General features: G+C 42.5%; 2 protein-coding genes across 9 annotated transcripts in view; one reads left to right on the top strand and one right to left on the bottom strand.

Moving 5' to 3' along the window:
- GNB5 (G protein subunit beta 5) overlaps positions 1 to 15,592 on the top strand; it is a 128,966-nt gene extending 113,374 nt beyond the window's left edge. For all 3 annotated transcript variants that reach the window (XM_085897901.1, XM_085897902.1, XM_085897900.1), the window contains 5 exons: positions 1,472 to 1,563; positions 1,665 to 1,713; positions 6,796 to 6,892; positions 9,138 to 9,304; positions 14,922 to 15,592. In XM_085897901.1, the coding sequence (XP_085754027.1) occupies positions 1,472 to 1,563; positions 1,665 to 1,713; positions 6,796 to 6,892; positions 9,138 to 9,304; positions 14,922 to 14,933 (417 nt within the window). In that variant the 3' untranslated portion in view covers positions 14,934 to 15,592. The remainder of the gene's footprint in view (positions 1 to 1,471; positions 1,564 to 1,664; positions 1,714 to 6,795; positions 6,893 to 9,137; positions 9,305 to 14,921) is intronic.
- The window catches only part of LOC147018337 (uncharacterized), a 74,856-nt gene continuing 71,997 nt past the window's right edge, over positions 15,348 to 18,206 (bottom strand). For all 6 annotated transcript variants that reach the window (XM_085897907.1, XM_085897905.1, XM_085897903.1 and 3 more), the window contains one exon: positions 15,348 to 16,314. The gene's annotated coding sequence lies outside the window, so the exon portion shown is untranslated. The remainder of the gene's footprint in view (positions 16,315 to 18,206) is intronic.

The raw sequence follows: 18,206 nt of genomic DNA, 5'->3' as shown, positions 1-18,206 counted from the left end.
AAAAAGATAAATGTCCTTGAGTGGCCCAGTCAGAGCCCCGACCTACATCCAATCGAAAATCTGTGACATGACTTGAACATTGCTGTCCATCAACGCTCCTCATGCAACTTGACTGAGCTTGAACAGTTTTGTACTGAAGAATGGGAAAATATTACCCAATAAAGGTGTGAAAGTTGGTGGAGACCTATCCCAACAGACTCACAGCTGTAAATGCTGTCAAAGATTCTTCCACCAAGTATTTACTTAGGGGGGTGGACACTTATCCAACCAAGATATTGTAAGTTTTGTCTTTTTCATTAATTTTCTGAAATTTGTCGAATGTTTTTCTCTTGGAAGTTGTGTGTTATGATGTGTAAATAAAGGTGGAAAAAGGCTGAATTAATGCAATTTAATTCCAGGTTATAAGGCAACAAAAGGTGAAAAATTTTAAAGGAGATGTAGACTTTCTATAGACACTGTATATTACTATGTCAACCTTTCCCACTTGTATGCAGAATACTTAACTTGACTTGAATGGCAGCGTGCTAAAAAATGGCTGCACACTCAGAACCATAATTTATGGCAGAGTACGTAGTATACTTAATAATTACAGAATACTGGATTCAGGAGAAGAGTAAAAAGAGGAAGAAGACAGATTTGAACTCTGGTTGGCAGCAAAGGTTGTATAAATCAGTGGCAATGGTGATAATTATGTGTCACAGGGAGGACAGCAAGCAGCACGTTGTCTTCTACAGACCACTGTGATACAGCAGCATATTAAGATGGTAAAAGTTTCACACCCACTTATGGCACGACGATGGAGGGACTTCATGCATCAGAGGGGATGGATTGACAAGGTGGTGATGCCCCGATGGCAAGTTCCAGCAATTTGCAGCCTGCTGTTATCTCAACAAGCCATTAATGCTTGCCTTCAAAATAGGGAACACACCATGCCACAAGCAGTGTAAGACAGACACTGTGACACCCCAGTCAGCACTTGCATTGTGTTTTCCAGTGAAGGACCTCAACAGGCAGTTACACATTCACAAATGCTGGATCCTCTCCTCCATATATGCTGCTCACCTCTGCTGCAAACCAAAAACCTGTAGGTGGTGTAGTTGCTATAAAAATGCCATAATCTCCAAAATCTGGTTGTTGTTTTTTTTTCCACGTAACTTTAAAAGTCAAAACCAGCGGAATCCCAGGGCAATACTAACAGCCAAGTAGGAATTTGCAGACTTACATTCAAAAATACATTTAATTGATCCTGGTGCTGGAATTCTTAATTGAAACAAAATAATTGAGCACAAATGAAAGTTTGTCTTGAGTACTTTGTAGCCTTTCAAGGAAGTATGTTACATTTTCTTCTTCAAATTGGTGTCTCATCTTGACATATTGCGGATTTGATTGCTCTTTATACACCGATATATTCAGGTTTTCAAAGTTTGTTCATGGATGTTGAAGTTTTACAAGCAGTGTGTGTTGTACATAGGGCTGTGACAAGAAAGCGCTGGTGTGGGATATACGAACTGGACAATGCGTTCAGTGCTTCGAGACACATGAATCAGATATAAACAGCGTACGGTGAGAAAAACACAAATACAAAGGCTTGGAAAGTTATTCATGCTTGCACTACAATAAGGATTAATGAAATCTAGTTAATGAAATGTTTGTGCTCTTTTCAGATTTTATCCCAGCGGAGATGCTTTTGCCACTGGCTCTGATGATGCCACGGTCTGTACTAGTATACACATACACCTACATATATGTGTAGAATATATATATATATATATATATATATATATATATATATATATATATATATATATATATATATATATATATATATATATATACATATCAGTGAGCACAGTTGGCTTTACGGGGGAGGGAGGAGGTGGTTCACAAATCAGGCTGCCCATGCTTTGCCAATGGCCGTGTGCTCGCTCTCTGGTGGGGGGTGGGGGAGGGGTCTCGGCTGTGTGGCTCATCCTGGCTGAATTGGACGTATAGTTGGTGGAGTGGCTCACACTGGGGATTCCAGGCTGTGAATGACTAATAGCTGGGTGCTCTGGGCTGTGAATCACCATGAGGTGCTATTGTCTTGCCTTATATACAGTAAGCATCCCCCTGGTCCATGCTACAAATGTCTTGTACATACGCCGTCAAGTGCGATGTGCCAGACATGGTTGTGCCTTGTTTGTAAAACTTGTGTTCAAGACATGACACAGCACACCTGTGCCTTCCATGTTGTGGTGCGATGAAAGGACAATGGGGTGATTTAAGATACACACTGATGGGAGATAGTAAGAGAGACAGACATGAGGATAAAGGTGACAGGGTATCTCACTAAACATCCAAATCTGATCGATAACAATTGGGGTTTACAAACACTTATACTGACACTCATTAAGATATAGCTACTGAATATAATTAACGCTTTGTTAAACCCCAAAGTCATTTTCATAACAATGTGAGGTGCAACTCCACTGCTGGGACGGGGTTCATGCCTGTAAAACCGGACGAGACAATAGCCATGGAGAGACTATGGAGTCGTGGTCATTCTGTGGGAGGAAGGATTCTGTGAAGCAGATGACAGCCCAAACACTCACAAAGACATGAATTTGACAATACACCACATCAAGGTATGGAAAATTTGACAAAAACACAACCAACTAGAAGGGCACGTGGTTGAGTACATACCTCTGCCACGTCATACCTGATCCACGAGAACATATCGGGCCCAATACATTTTTGAAATATCATGCTATACAGTACTATATCATTTTTGGCTCTATCTCTCAATGGTGAAGAATTACTTAAAAAAATATCAGATCCAGATCCGGATCCGAATCTTCAGCAAAATTGAATAAATTCTTCCTTGTCACACACTCAACATGTCCACCAAGTTTCTTCCAAATTCATCCACAAATTTTTGAGACATCTTGCACACAGACAGATGGACAAACAAACAGACAGAAAGGGGTGAAAACATAACCTCGTTCACCTTCGGTGGTGGAGGTAATAAAACAGGGATGACACAATAACAGAAAGTCTCCAGGTGGGCACCAATGACATATCTGGTCTGGAAAACTTAGCTTTGATGAACTACAAGGAGGCACGTATGAACTTACGTCCAGCACGGTTAGATCCGGAACCGGAACTCAATTGTAACATCATATAAATCGAGTTACACACTGGTCTGTGAGAATAACTGGGTCAGCAGGATTGTGGGAGTGAAGAGGGTGGAAAGGAGGAGGAGGTTGAATGAGCTGAGGGAGATTGTTTAAAAGTCGGCTGAAGTGGGCTGGACACTTGGTGCGAATGTGAGAACAGAGAATGGCAAAGAAGATGGGTAGGTTGAGGGAGCAACGCTGGAGGAGAAGCGGTAGATCGTGGTTGAGATGGGAATAAGGTGTAAGGAAGGATATCAATAAGGTGGGGGTGGTTGAAGTTGGATGAGGATGGGGGAAGTGGAGCAATATCGTGGTCAAGGCAGAGTAGAAGATTGCTGCCATTGGACCTCACCCCATATATAGGGAAGAGAAGAAGAAGAAGAAGTAACTTAATAAGTTGATCCTCTCATCTTTTGAAGTAGTTTTTACTTAAACTTGCAGTACAGTCTCTAATGTTTGGCTCTTCAATACTATGTAACCATAAGTTCTGAGACAACACTCTCAAGCTTAAAATGAACATTCCCAATCTGCATGTGCATATTTTTCTCCAAACTGTGAAGCAACAAATGCTTCATACAAGTGTCGAAAGAGGAATAATTCTGCACAACTAGCTTTATGTAATACCATGGTGAAAACACTTATGTCTATCAGTATGACAACACATCTTACCAAGCTGTAACTGATCTTATTGAAACAGCCTTCAAAGCAAATCCCAAATACGGAGCTATCTTCGTTGACTTGTCATCCACATACAACTCTGTCTGATACTGAGATCTCATGCTGAAACTGCACAGTATATTTAAAGACAGCCACCTGTTCCACTTAATTCAAGTGATGATTTCCAGCCGATGCTTCCGGCTTCTCCTGAATGGACAGTCCGGGACATACGCCCTCAAGAATGGAGTTCCCAGCACCACTCTTGATCAATTTATACGCATCAGTTCTCCCTAAGACAACAGCAACCAAATTTGCCGATGTCGATGATCTTGCCATCCTGCATGCAAGCAAGATCTTCGAGGAGGTTGAAGACGCACTCATGTGAGATGTTGCAACAATGAACCTCTTCTACCTATAATGGCACCTATGTCTCAAAGGTCATCATAGTCTGCTCTAACTTACATATGCAGAATAGCAAGCAAGGAAACAGCTGAAAGTCAAGCTGAACAACATTTGGCTCCCCCTCACCCACCTACCTACCATGGCATGTGTCAGTTAAAAGCTAGATGTGGTAAATTTAAGCATTACTAAATGCCTTAACGATTAAAATGGACAGTTACATGTTGTAAGTTTCGTTTCGCATGGATCGGCAGATTGTAATATAAACTGCCTGATGTAATGAACTAATGTTGATTGTAGATGGTGGTATTGTACTGTACACTGTCTGGTAAAATTTGTGTAGATGCTGGAACATTCTCAGATGAAACCTCCAGTATGGATTAGAATTGCATTTGCTTGAACGCACGGGATTGTTCTGTGATACTATATGAACCCGCGAGAGAGAGGTGTAGAGAGACGGGTGACATGTGACGAGCTGTGTGTTTCCATCGTCCTGTGCTCGATTTAACTCTGAGTGAACGAGGTGTTAATGTCCAAAGCGGTTGTTAACGTGTGGAGCCGATTATCATTAGATTGATTAAAACTTATTAAGATTGTGTATCGGGAAAGAATTCCTTTGAGCTCTTTAATCATCTGGGTGGGCCATCGCACGAGAGAACACCGCAACAAGACAAACTTTCAACAACCACGGTGGACGAAGTGAACACGCATGAGTTGTACCGGCAGGACTGGGACACTAGATGGCGGAAATAATTCAACACAAGAATCAGAGTTGAACATTACATGGAATGGTGAACTTCCTCATTTGACTTTGTATCTGTTTGTTTGAAATACAAGTTTTTAAAACATTACGCAGTTGATGTGGTTATTGTAACGCCACTCAGAAGTTATAGACACCAACTGACAATGATCCTATTTGAGTGGTAGCTGACCTGTACATTCATCCAGACTCGTAAAACTCAAAGCTTGGATTGTAGTTGTTAGAGAACACACCGAGTCCGGCACCACGAAGCACATACGTACACCAAAGGGAAGGAAACCTCGAAGGTTTGTGCGTATCTTCCCTCCCCCGACAGCGTGCAGCTTCATTGGACCCTGACCTTCAGATACCATGCAAAAAAGGTAGCAGTAAAAGTAGACACAAATCAACTTGATCCATAGACTATGTGGCCAGAACTGGGGAGCTGACTTATCCATCCTCTGAACCTCAACACTCACATTAGTGTACCCCTTCTGCAGAATACTGTGTCCCTACTTAGGGCACAAAGAAGGTTTACATGCACCTCAATGCATCTGTGAGGCCCATCAGTGGATGTCTATGGCTTTACATCTCAGTTCTTGCTGGCATTCACCACTGTTACATCAGGGATGCACCAACTACCAGACAGGTGATTCTCAAAGCTCCTAACAACACAGAATATCCACAACATAACAAACTCATGGAAAAATTGCCCCCTCAAAGATTTAAAAGCCACAAGCCCTTCACTAGAGAAGCCCACCCGACATCACATCATATGATGGGTCGAGCAGACACACATGGCAAATCAACTAGTGGTGAACCAACCATGCTGGAGGCCATCTGCAACATCTCTCCACCTCCACTAAACCTCCAGGATGTGACTTGCACCAGAAGGAATGGTACCACGTGAACTTGCGCCGAACTGGCATTGGTCATTTTATCAGCAACATGTTTGCCGGAGAACTCGCGGAATCACCTCCATGTGAGTGCGGAAATCTCCAGAATGAAGATCATCTAGTGCATGACTTCCCAACTCGCCACCTGTAAGAACGATGGTAGGAGCTACAAAACCTGATGCCACACAACCGTGAATGGCTTAGGACAAAAAAAAATTTATTTCATAGATCCTATATTTGAGCCATACGAAATTAGAAGAACACACTTTACCATGCTGATGTTCCTGTTAGGTATTGGTGTGAGGACCACGTTAAAACGCTCAGAGCCCAAACTTAAACGCAAATTAAGCACTCCTAGATGTCATAAAATTCCACCTGATGACCGAAATACACAGACCCCAATCCATCAACAAACTGCCACTTGCCCTGGTTTACTTTGGTGCCTCCCAAATTGATACAAGCTGTGAGTAACAGTTGGTACAAAGTAGGGACTCTGAGAAATCGAATAAACTAATAAATTTTTTAAAACCCCATATTTTCTAACTGTCCAAATACTTTTACTAACATAGTGCATAGCTATATTTTACCTATTATCTTATTGTCAGGATATTATCCTTTTTTAATTTATGTCTGACTCTGTACATCTCTGTGATGTGACTCTCTACAAATGTAACCCCATGTTCTGAAGCCATATTTGATTCATACAAGATTAACGCATGATGCATATCAAGAGAAATACACATGAGCACTTATAAATTATTCCGTAATAAACCATTCAGCTTGTTCGAATTTATTTTTCAAAAGTTGATCATTGTTACTTATTCAGGATTCAATGGCTGTTGATGATAATTACTTGTTGAAGTTGATGCCTCTTGGGGCACTAGAAAGAAGAGACATTCTGCTGGTGACTGATTTTTCTGCTTCACTTGACCCATTGTACTTCTCACAGTGTCGTCTCTATGATCTGAGAGCTGATCGGGAGGTGGCAATATACTCCAAGGAAAGCATCATTTTTGGGGCATCGAGTGTCGACTTTTCTCTCAGTGGTACGTGCATAAAAAAAACTCGATGTACATTTTCCCCTCTCGCAGCTCCTTTCCTTTTTCTCCATTTCCTATTTAGTGATCACGATTATTCTTGAAACATTGATGCAACTCCAGCTTGTTTTGCAAATAGAGGGAAGGTGTGAAAAAGGAAAGAGTTTAAGTGTTTACAAACACCAGCCCAATGGGAAATCAGGTTTCTTTTGTTTATCTCTACACTAAATTTTCAGCCAGGATAAAAAGCACAAATCAACACACTGCACAACAAACAACCCTCCGCCTCTCAACCCAAAGGCATAAATCCCCTTCCCACTCCTAGCCTTCAACCCCCTCCTCCCCCACAAAGCCTCAACCTCCCCTCCCAACATATGCAGAAAAGATATAATGGCATGGGTTTAAGCCCTGATTGAGAGAATGCCATATCGTTAGTTATTTGTGCTGGGTATAAGGCAACAGACTGCTGCCTCAATTGTTGAGCCCTATCTTCACAAGGCCTGTAACACCTATCAGCATATTTTAACTGTCACTTTGGTTGTTTTACACTGAAGGGAAAACTTGTAGGGTGGGCATGGTGATTGTGAATATGACAGCTCCCAAGATGTATATGGCTTTGCATAGCAGTAAGTACCAACATGGTGGCCATATTTTTTATGTTGAAATTGTGGGTGGAGTCAGGCAAACTGTCCAACCAATGGGTGGAACCTGGACAGATGCACACACGCGCAGCGCCTTTTATCGATGTTAAAAGTCATATTAAGAAATCAAATTTTGATTATGTTTATATTTTTTGTGGGGGCCTAAAACACTTCCCGACACACACACACACACACACACACACACACACACACACACACACACACACACACACACACACACACACACACACACACACACACACACACACACACACACACACACACACACACACACACAAAGGAATGGGGTTGGGAATCATTTAATAATACCTTTCATGTAGCTACAAAGGCATATGCACTATAGAGCAATAAAAAAACAAAAAGAAATCCAACTTTCTTTTCAGAAATTTCAAAAAACTTTTTTTGCCTAAAACAGGGAGGAAAATCAAGGCAAATACAGTGACAAGCACGATTAGGTGATTTGGTACCACAAGGCTCACTGGTAGAGTAGCCCAATGGGGGTGCGTGCCTACTCCCTATACTACAAATCTGGGACACAATGGGTCCTCACAAAATCTCTACATTACTCCAGCAGCCGCAGACATTCAACAATGGTACCAAGGGGGAGCATCCCTACTCTGTTTTAATATCAACAAAAACTTTTTTTTATCTTTAAACCCCCCTCGACAGTAGTTCTACTCAACCAATTTACCCATCGTCCCGCACATTGGTGCTCCATGACATTTGGCCCCGGCCCACAAATTTTTATTCTGTGTCTCCACACAATATTGTTGCGGTTCTGCAAAACCGCAAGTCTCTAAGGCAATGTCACCCAACATACAGTGATCCCCAGGCAGTTATTTCATTCGTATTCGTGAACTCTCATCTTAGGAATTTTATATGAATTCTCATCTGAAAAAAAATTACATATTTAGGATCAGGCCGATTGGCAATCCAGGTTTACAATTGCAGGATATCATTACTGCAATAATGTGATCATACCCATTGGAGATATTTTAGATGCTTTACTTACTTTGACTCATGCACTGTGCTACTAAAAATCAAATAATTCCATTTTCCCTCAAAATTGCTCCTTTAAACTTTGCCAATCATTTACAAAGGCAGCATTTATTTTCAATCTGATAACTCCCATAAGAGCTGCTGCTGTACGCTACTTACACATTGTTACAAATGAAGTCTGCTTTCATGAATTCATTTTGATCAGCTTATTTTCTGGATCATGCATGGAACCATTCGTTTTGTAAGTTCTTAATTGTGTGTGCCTTCTGCTTGGTGATACTTCTCATTTCCTAGCAGCTGAAGTAACATTTTGTTTACTATGTTTTTAGACACATGTACATTAGACCCTTAATTTTATATGTGGAAATATATTCCATAACATGACAGCTTTGATAGTTACGGTCATTATCTATCAATAACTTTATGATGTTGATAAGTATAAAACACAATAATTTCCAATGATATTGGATTCAATTGATTTGAAACTTTTTCTGATCCCGATGATTGTTTTTATCATCACCTTCTCGAAGCATCTCTGATCTTCTTTGGTGAAGGAAATAATACTTTATTTTTATTCTTGGCCTCTCCCATAGGCCGCTTGCTCTTTGCTGGCTACAATGACTATACCATCAATGTGTGGGATGTACTCAAAGGCACTCGCGTTGCTATCCTTTTTGGCCATGAGAACCGTGTCAGCTGCTTGCGTGTGTCCCCTGATGGCACAGCCTTCTGCTCAGCTTCATGGGACCACACACTGAAGGTGGTTTTATTTTATTTTCAAAGGATATATGATGCAAAAAAGAATTCCACTGTTGTCACATAATAATATATGGACGAGTTATACTTAAATATTTGGAGCTATGATGTTTGGTGAAACTTACACCATGTAAGTAAACATTTTATAGTGTCACAACCTGCAGCATATTTAAATGTTCCGATGTAGCACCAGCTGGTGGGTTGAACAACAGTTTTTAATCGATTCACATTTTAACACTCACAACTAAATCATTTACACACTAATCATTGCGTACAGTATTGCTAAATATGAGTGAAATAAAACATATAGTTTACTCTGATATTAACAATGGGTGTTAATTTTTATAAACTCTTTGTTATTACTCATATTCAGTCTTATCAAGTCATTAAAATAATAATTTAAAATGCAATTTCAAAATTATTTTGTTCCTTGATTGAAATTTATCTATTATGAATAAGTTTCATAAAATCACAAAATGTGTACTTTTGGGAGTTTTCTTCTCTGGTATGAACTCCAAACCATATTAATCACATCTAGGACAGCTGGGAAATCTTTCTGTGTTCAGTTTCCTGTCAATAAACATGGATTCAGCATCTCGTATGAGGGAGGAGCAAAACAATAGACGAACTACATAAATAGTCCAATACACATCAAAAGAAAGAGTAAGGAGGCATTGATAAAAATATATATTGTTACGAATCTACGCCGCCCGGCGTGCGAATGACCGCTTTAGCCAATGGCAGCCGCACGCCCACCGGATGAGCAATTCAGTCGTGACTTCCCGGAACAATGCCAAGAACCAGTCACGGGTGTGCCGTCAACGCACACCACGGCCCAGTCCATATTCTACCCGCGTGCGACAGGGTCAATCGCCGAATATCGATATACCTAAGTATTCGCGCGGGTAACCTACCGAGGGACCGTACCTCGGAGAAGGCCTGTTTGGATACGAACCGCTTAAGTGGTTTGTTCCGTTCTGGGATAACAGAGTGGGTATTATCGCCAGACCTCGCCGGACCCGATTCTATTATCTGTATTCGAAACCCAACTAGTATTCTAAAAGCATGATAGCAGTTCAATTTGGGGAAAAAGGACATGACGGACAGATTAACATTCACACAAGCACATTTATTTTACACACATGCACATATACAGCCATACAATCAATGGAGGAAGGGGACAAGACATGAGCAAGGTAAAAGCACTACGACCGTCTATGATTTACCATGTACATTCACTTAACAACAGTTCTACTTGAAAGAGTCGGCGCCACCACATTCACTCAAAAGAAAAGCAAAGAAAAGACCCGCTCAAAGACAAGGGAGTCAGACCGGGCCCGTGGGCCTTTTTAACGTGGGGCCTTGGTGACCGAAAGGGCCCCACAAAACCATTGCAGGTTACCTGCAACCTCGTGGTGCCTTGCTGCGGCGAGTCGCGACGTCCTGTCCCCACGGCAGCTAGCATAGCCGCGGTTGCGCCCAGGCCTTGCCAAGTGGCAGGCGAGCTCTCTCCGGTTCTCCCCACATGCACGCGTAGGTTCGTGCGACACAGCAGCGCTGCGCCTCCAGCCCGCGCCTCCCTCGCGACGCCCGGACCTCCACCGACCGACCGCTCCAAGTTCCTGACTCGGACACAAGCCCAGATCTTCATGCAGCTCCTTGGCGCGATTCTCCTCCGCACAAGCAGCAACCACACCAGCAACAACTCCGATTCTCCTCAGAACTCGTTTCTGCCGCTGATCCGGTCCAGATTCTCCTCAGCAGGACTCGCTTCTGCCGCTGATCTGGTCCAGATTCTCCTCGGCAGGACTTGCTTCCGCCGCTGATCCGGTCCAGAGTCTCCTCAGCACAAGCAGCAACCATACCAGCAACTACAGCAACCCCCAGCAGCAACTCCAGAGAGAGAGAACGAACGCTCCGTGCGCGCTTTTTATAACCCATGCTCCGCCCCTCCGCTCTCGCCCCGCCCTCCTTCGAGAACCTGCGGGAACCTTCTCGAAGGAAGCGTTTTCCCACCAAATCGGGGACGCTCCCTCGCCGCTGTATTTGTCTTCTTCCACACGCCGGGTGGAATTCACCATGGAGACGCCATTCGTCCAGGGGAGGGGAGAACGGGGGCCGCCTGCTTTCCCTCGACGAAGGCCAGGCCTCTGGCAACCGTGTGCCGAGGTAGAAACGCGGTGGTGTGGTTATGAGGGTTGTGGTTAAGGTGGTTGTGTGAAGCGGTTGGTCCAAAATAACGATAGTAAAGAATAACGGCCACCTGAAGATCACAGCCCTGTCCACACGGATAATTCCCATTAAACAACGGTGGGGAAATCTAACTGAACACGGACTTATTGGCATAATAACTAAAGACCTATATGGTGTTCTGCGAATTTCCACAGCTGTAACAATATATACAGTATATATATTGTTGTGGTTGAGTAAATTCGCAAACCACCATTCAGGTCCTGTAGGTGAGATATCTCTAAGGACATGTGTAGTTAGCCCAAACCCATTGTTTAGAGGGAATAAATGTGATTCATTCGGGCTGCGACCCTTTAAGATAGCTGTTTTTCTGTTCTATCTTTATTTTGAACCAACCACGTCTCAACCGCCATCACACAACCACCAACCGCAACGCCGCTTCACAACAACAACAACGCCAACAGCCACGACCTTTACCTTCACAGCACACCATCCCGCAACCATCGCATCACTGCCATTCCAAGCGTCACCGTGGCCAGGGACCGCCACTTTCGACCCTCCACCACCTTCGCCTCTCCTTCTGCGGCCATTCCCGCACCACTTGTGGACACCGAGCGTCAGGCTGTCCTGGACTCGTACAGGGCGCGCGCTGAGCAGCGGGTGCAAAGAGCGGCCTTTCCGAGGAGAAGTCGGATCAGGAATGATACACGCCCACTTCTGATCCGTCCTATCAGCAAGCGCGGGGCGATTTGGCCCCGCCTCCAGGCGTGTCGGAGCAGAATCGATATATGCAAATTCGAGGATCAGGGGAGGTTCACGCCCACTTTTCCTCCGTCCAATGGGCGAGCATGGCTCCGCCCCCGAGCTAATCCTGATCCGGAAATTTGCATATGGGTTCTCCTGCCGTACTATAAAGCGCCGAGCGCGGGGCGAATTCAGTCAGTTTTTGGGCTCGGGCGAGTTGGAGAGGTGTGGCGGCGGCGGAGTGTGGCAGCAGCAATCAAGACGGGTCTGGAGGAGAGTCAGTCTGTCGGGGTTCGGAGTCTGTCGGGGAGCTACAGAGAGGGGAAGCCGGGAGCGCGGTCGAGGTCGCAGTGGAGTCGCTCGTCGCGGGACCCAAGCAAGCCAGCTATCCTCTTTCCCCAGAGCATCAACAATTCCCCCCCCCCCCCGTGCTGAGATAGTGCGGAAAGTGGGCCCCGTTCCCACCCCATTCCAAGCAGTGCCAACGAAACCCGCGGAGGAGCGCAGAGTCGGGGCACCGCCGCCACATTTGCGGCTCATCACAAGATGGGTAGGCTCCACCCAGTCTCGCGCCCACAGGCCCCGTCTGCCCCCTTGTCGTTGAGGGTGGCCCTTTTCTTTTGCTTTTGAGTATATGTGTTGTCGGCACCGTCTGTAAAGTAAAACTGTGTAAGTGTTGCCGTGTGCTCGCGTAGTCGGTAGTAGATCTGCATTGTTGTGTTTCTTTCGTTGCAATTGCTTTTGGTGCATAATTGTTGTAATTGTATATGTGTGCTTTCCGTGTGCCGCGGAATAAATGTCCCTCATGTTGAACTGTTTTTTCCCGTTTCGCTTCGTCTTTTCTTTAATTGAATCTCCATCTTACTTCACGTAAAGGGTTGGTAGTGGGCTAAATACGCCCGATAATTAATCGGAACCGTCGAGGTTGACGATAACACCGCTCGCTTATCCCGATAGTACGGAACGGGTCGCTTAAAGTGGCCTGTGTCCGGAGTCGACCCGCGGCGAGGTGCGATCGCCCGGTCTACCCTCCATGTGGGTACTTAGGTAGGTCGAATTTGGCGAACAACCCTATCCCACGCGGGGGGCCGATTGGCATGATCGTGGTGAGTCCAAAAGGCCCACCCGTGACTAGTTCCCGGCGTTAGTCCGAGAGGGTCACGACAGAATTGTCCGTCCGGTGGGCGACTGCCGCGATACGAGTTACGTGGCCGCTCGCACACCGGCGGGCGCGAATTCGCAACAATATATAAATATATATATATATATATATATATATATATATATATATATATATATATATATATATATATGTATATATATATATATGTATATATATATATATATATATATATATATATATATATATATATATATATATAAACATCATACATTTCCTTACAAATCACACATACATAAGTTGAAAAAAAAATGCTGTCGTGTCTTGGACTATTATCATTTGTATCTCGTTCATCAAGCTATTTGAGTGCCATATAATCTGAGAAATCCTTTATGTTTATTAAGGTTTATTTATCCTCATATTTGACTTGTAGGATTATTCATACAGTACCATAAAACTTTTTACAGATCAAGTCTATCTTTTTTTTAAAAAAATTCTTTCATTTATTTGAATGAAAAAGGAATATAATTTTCTATCATTTGAATGTTTTGAGTATGATTGTAACCTGGGACAATGTTAAATGTTCACTGGATCTGAAGTAACAATGCAATTACTAATATTTACATTGCTGCTGCTTGTTGGATTTCCTGGCTGCTTTGGGTGGAAGGAAGAAAAGGGGGTGAGAGGGCGGGGTTGTGGGGAAGAGGGGTTCAGGGGAGTGGTATGATGGGTTCTCAACAGCATACAATGTCCACTGTCATGCCACCTTTTGATTTGCCCATATTAATGGTAAAGCACTAGTTTTTATTGCCAATGGAAAAGCACCAAGCACTAGTATTTATACAAGCCTGATGTTGGCTTAACAGTTAAGGTGACTGGCTTAAGATCTTCGGTTCTTGAGTTTGAGCCCCAATCGTACCATTAAATAACAACAGGTTGGTTAACTCAGCCTGTCATCCTTCTGAGGTCGGCAAAATGAGTACCAGATTACTGAAAACAGGGGGCACTGCACCAGCTGCATAGCCGCACTCCCAGCAATGATGCAACCAGCAGCGACAGGTTACATACGAAATAATAATCAAAAACGGTATTCATTTCATGCAATCGTTTTCACTTAATTCATTGCAAACTTAGGAACATGTGCTTGACTCCCATTTTTGTCACTGCAATACATTTACTTCTGTGCTCCATATCCACATGAAAACGGAAGTCCAACTTTATCCCTTCCATTGTTTGCTGCAATTACATAGGCACAAGATCTATCAGGCATGTTGTTGCATTTCACTGCTTTCGCAAGTGTCCAGAAAATGGCCAGTTGGTTGAAAAAAAAGTTGGTTGAAAGATGGACTCACATCAGCTTTAAAACCTCTTATCCAAGATTCACCTAAAGACATTTCTGGAAATGTGTCATAAATGAAATCACCAGCTGTTCTAATTTTATGCCAAGGTTAATAAATGCAATATCATTGGGCGAGTAAAGCAAACTGTTTTCTGTTTAATAAGGATGATGTTGAAGGTGAACACAGCACCACGTAACATTGATGGAATTTCCCTTCCTCTACCACAGATCTGGGCCTAATCCTGAGGTTGCATTGCCTTCACAAGTATTACATATCCAGAACAGCATCAGTTGCACTGTGTTTGTTTCACTAATCCTATCAATCTCAAATTTTTCCTTTGTGGCCACACATAAGTAAGAGTGAATCTCAGCACTGCTTAGTAATGAAGATCAAGCTTGGTAATGAAGCTTAGTAATGAACATCTCGGATCGTATCATTTGCAATCTGCAATACGTACATCAAGACTCACCTCGGAGATGATCTTCACTCCAACTATTGCACTCCACTGTCTTCACAACATTGTTTTGTCTCTAAAATTTCAAGAGTTGCAGAAAGATAAAAGTTTGTGAATAGAAAAATGATTTTGCTGTGCTTCGAGGAACCCTTTTGACATGTCGCAATAGAGAGTTACCAGAAACCACACTTCAACGCTATTGTACGTTTCTGTATTTATTAATACAATTACATTAATGGATACATGTAATGCTTTGTGTCAGTGATTGTTGTATAACTATAGTGAAGTCATATCAGAGGATAAATCAAATTTGGGAATATTTTGCTTCTTTCATTTGATCTTTGTTGATGGTCTGTGAATATGCAGATTGATGATCAAATCACATCGGAGAAAATTTCTCCATTCAATTTCATTCAATGTCACATTAAACTCACTTCAAATGTATATGTCATGAAAGACTTATTCCAAATAAAAAAAAATTACACATGAATTTTAATGAAAATTGCTTCTTATAAGTTGTAGAGAAATCTTTGGGTGGATTTTTTGCCACTGATCATCAGAGTGTACAGAGAGGGAAAACACTTCATATTCCAGCATGAACAAAATGAAAATAATGACGTCATAAGCCACATTATACACTGGATCTTGAAATAAATTACAGAACTAAATTCTGTGAATGAATCAGCTGTGGAACATTTTTATTACATATGCAAAACAGACTATTATGCTTACTGAAAATTTTGGGGTACCTTGGGGTACCATAAATCACTTAAAGCCACATTTAATAATTGTACAACAATAGAAAACAGGCTTACAAAGAAATATTATGTAAGGGTAATGATTGTGAAGCTTAGCTGATGATAACATGATATCTAGCTGAAGGCATGGTACTTACAAACCATGCTCTTCCTGATTACATTTTGTAGCAAAGTTAAAAAAAAAATCCTTTGGATTTTCAAAAATATTTATTTCCAGAAATGCAAGTGCAATAGGGGATAAATGAACCATCAGATGGGGTTGTGAAGTGAATGCAAACCAAATGACAGATCAAGTGAAATAACCAAAATACCCACTGCAGGTATCCTTGGTGCTGGAAGTCTGGGACAGTTGTGATTCACCAATGGTCCATTTTATGTCTCTTTCCTTGAACTATCCTTCCAAAGGAACTGTACTCAACAGAAAACAAGGGAATTTGGAAAAGAAATTCAAAACTGCTCGACTTCACCATGTTCATTTGTTTTATTTCTACAAGATTGAGTGTTATGAAATAGCTCGGATGAGTAGTTATTATTCATATTAATCTGTAGTGAGTGGGCTGGAAAGAAATCTGAGAAGTATGTGCACTCACCTCTGAGTTGTCTAGCCTTAGTTCAAAACTCGCCAACTATAAACGGTCATCCTGATGCATCAATTTATGTGCCGTCCCTCAGATGGATGGTAAATCGGGTGTCCCACCTCTTAACATCAGCTGAGGGATGTTAAAGATCCCACTGTGTATTTCACGAAGAGTAAGCGAGATATAGTTGGCACACTTGTCAAATTACTATTTCCTGTGGTATTATTACTTCCATCAGTTGAATGTCAGGGCTGGCCAGCCAGTTCATGAAAGACTTGGGGCCAAAAATGCTAACCACATGAGAAGGTGGGCATAATTCTGGCCATTAAATAAGTAGTAGAAGGAGGAGGAGTAGGAGGAAGGATAGTAGTATTAGTACTGCAAGAAACATAATTGAAAGAGTTTTAAAAGTTACACCTCTGTGCAGAAAATTATTAATAAATGCTCCCTTACTGCTCTTGGGGGTGTTCGCGTTGCTTACAACTAAGTTTTCAATTTTTACATTGGTACTGCTTCAAAGGATTCTGTTAAGCAGTCCTCAGTCAGGGAAGGAATTTGTCATTTGGCAGGGGTACAGCACACAGTGGCCTATTCTTAACAAAAAGGAGCTGAAACTTAGTAAAGAGGACTTTGAATGAAGACCCAGTCAGTGAGGCAAACTTGTGCCCAAGTGTGTTTTGAAATTGTTTTTGTACATCTATATATACACACACACACACACACACACACACACACACACACACACACACACACACACACACACACACACACACACACACACACACACACACACACACACACACACACACCCTATAGAAAGTCTACACCCCTTTAAAAAAATTTCACCTTTTGTTGCATTATAGCCTGGAATTAATATTCCATTAAATCAGACTTTTCCCACCTTTATCGACCCATCGTAACCCACAACTTACAAGTGAAAAACAATTTCCACAAATTTCAGAAAATTAATGAAAAATACAAAACTAGAATATCTTTGTTGGATAAGTGTTCAACTCCCTGAGTTAATACTTGGTGGAAGCACCTTTGACAGCAATTACAGCTGTGAGTCTGTTGGGAGCAATTACAGCTGTGAATGAGTCTGTTGGGATAGGTCTCTAGCAACTTTGCACACCTTGATTGGGCAATATTGGCACATTCTTCTGTGCAAAACTGTTCAAGCTCAGTCAAGTTGCGTGGGGAGCGTTGATGGACAACAGTCTTCAAGTCATGCCACAGATTTTTTTTGTTGGACTTGTATCGGGGCTCTGACTGGTCCACTCAAGTACATTTATATTTTTGTTCCTTAACCACTCCAATGTAGCTATGACTGTGTGCGTCGGGTTGTTGTCACGCTGAAAGGTCAACTTCCGTCCCAATTTCAGCTTTCTTGCTTAGGGCAGCAGGTTTTCCTCCAGGATATTTAAGTATTTTGCTCCATCCATTTAACTTAGTCCCTGCTGATGAAGAACATCCCCATAACATGATGCTGCCGACATCATGCTTCACAGTAGGGATGGTGTTCTTTGGATCTCTCTCTCTATTGAGTGCAGCCTGTGGCTGCTGGTTACATCATTGGTTGGGACGCGGCTATGCCACTGATGCAGTGTCCCCCTTACCAGTACACTGGTACTCATTTTCCCGACCTCAGAAGGATGACAGGCTGAGTCAACCTCCTGGTGTATATTAATTCAGTGGCCAACGGGGCTTGAACTCAGGACCCTC

Source organism: Eptatretus burgeri, chromosome 10, assembly GCF_056783735.1.
Source record: "Eptatretus burgeri isolate ZD-2024b chromosome 10, Ebu_testis_v1, whole genome shotgun sequence".
In the NCBI taxonomy this organism is placed as follows: Eukaryota; Metazoa; Chordata; class Myxini; order Myxiniformes; family Myxinidae; genus Eptatretus; species Eptatretus burgeri.
Note: the sequence above shows the minus strand (reverse complement) of the source record. Positions and strands in the feature narration are given on the sequence as shown.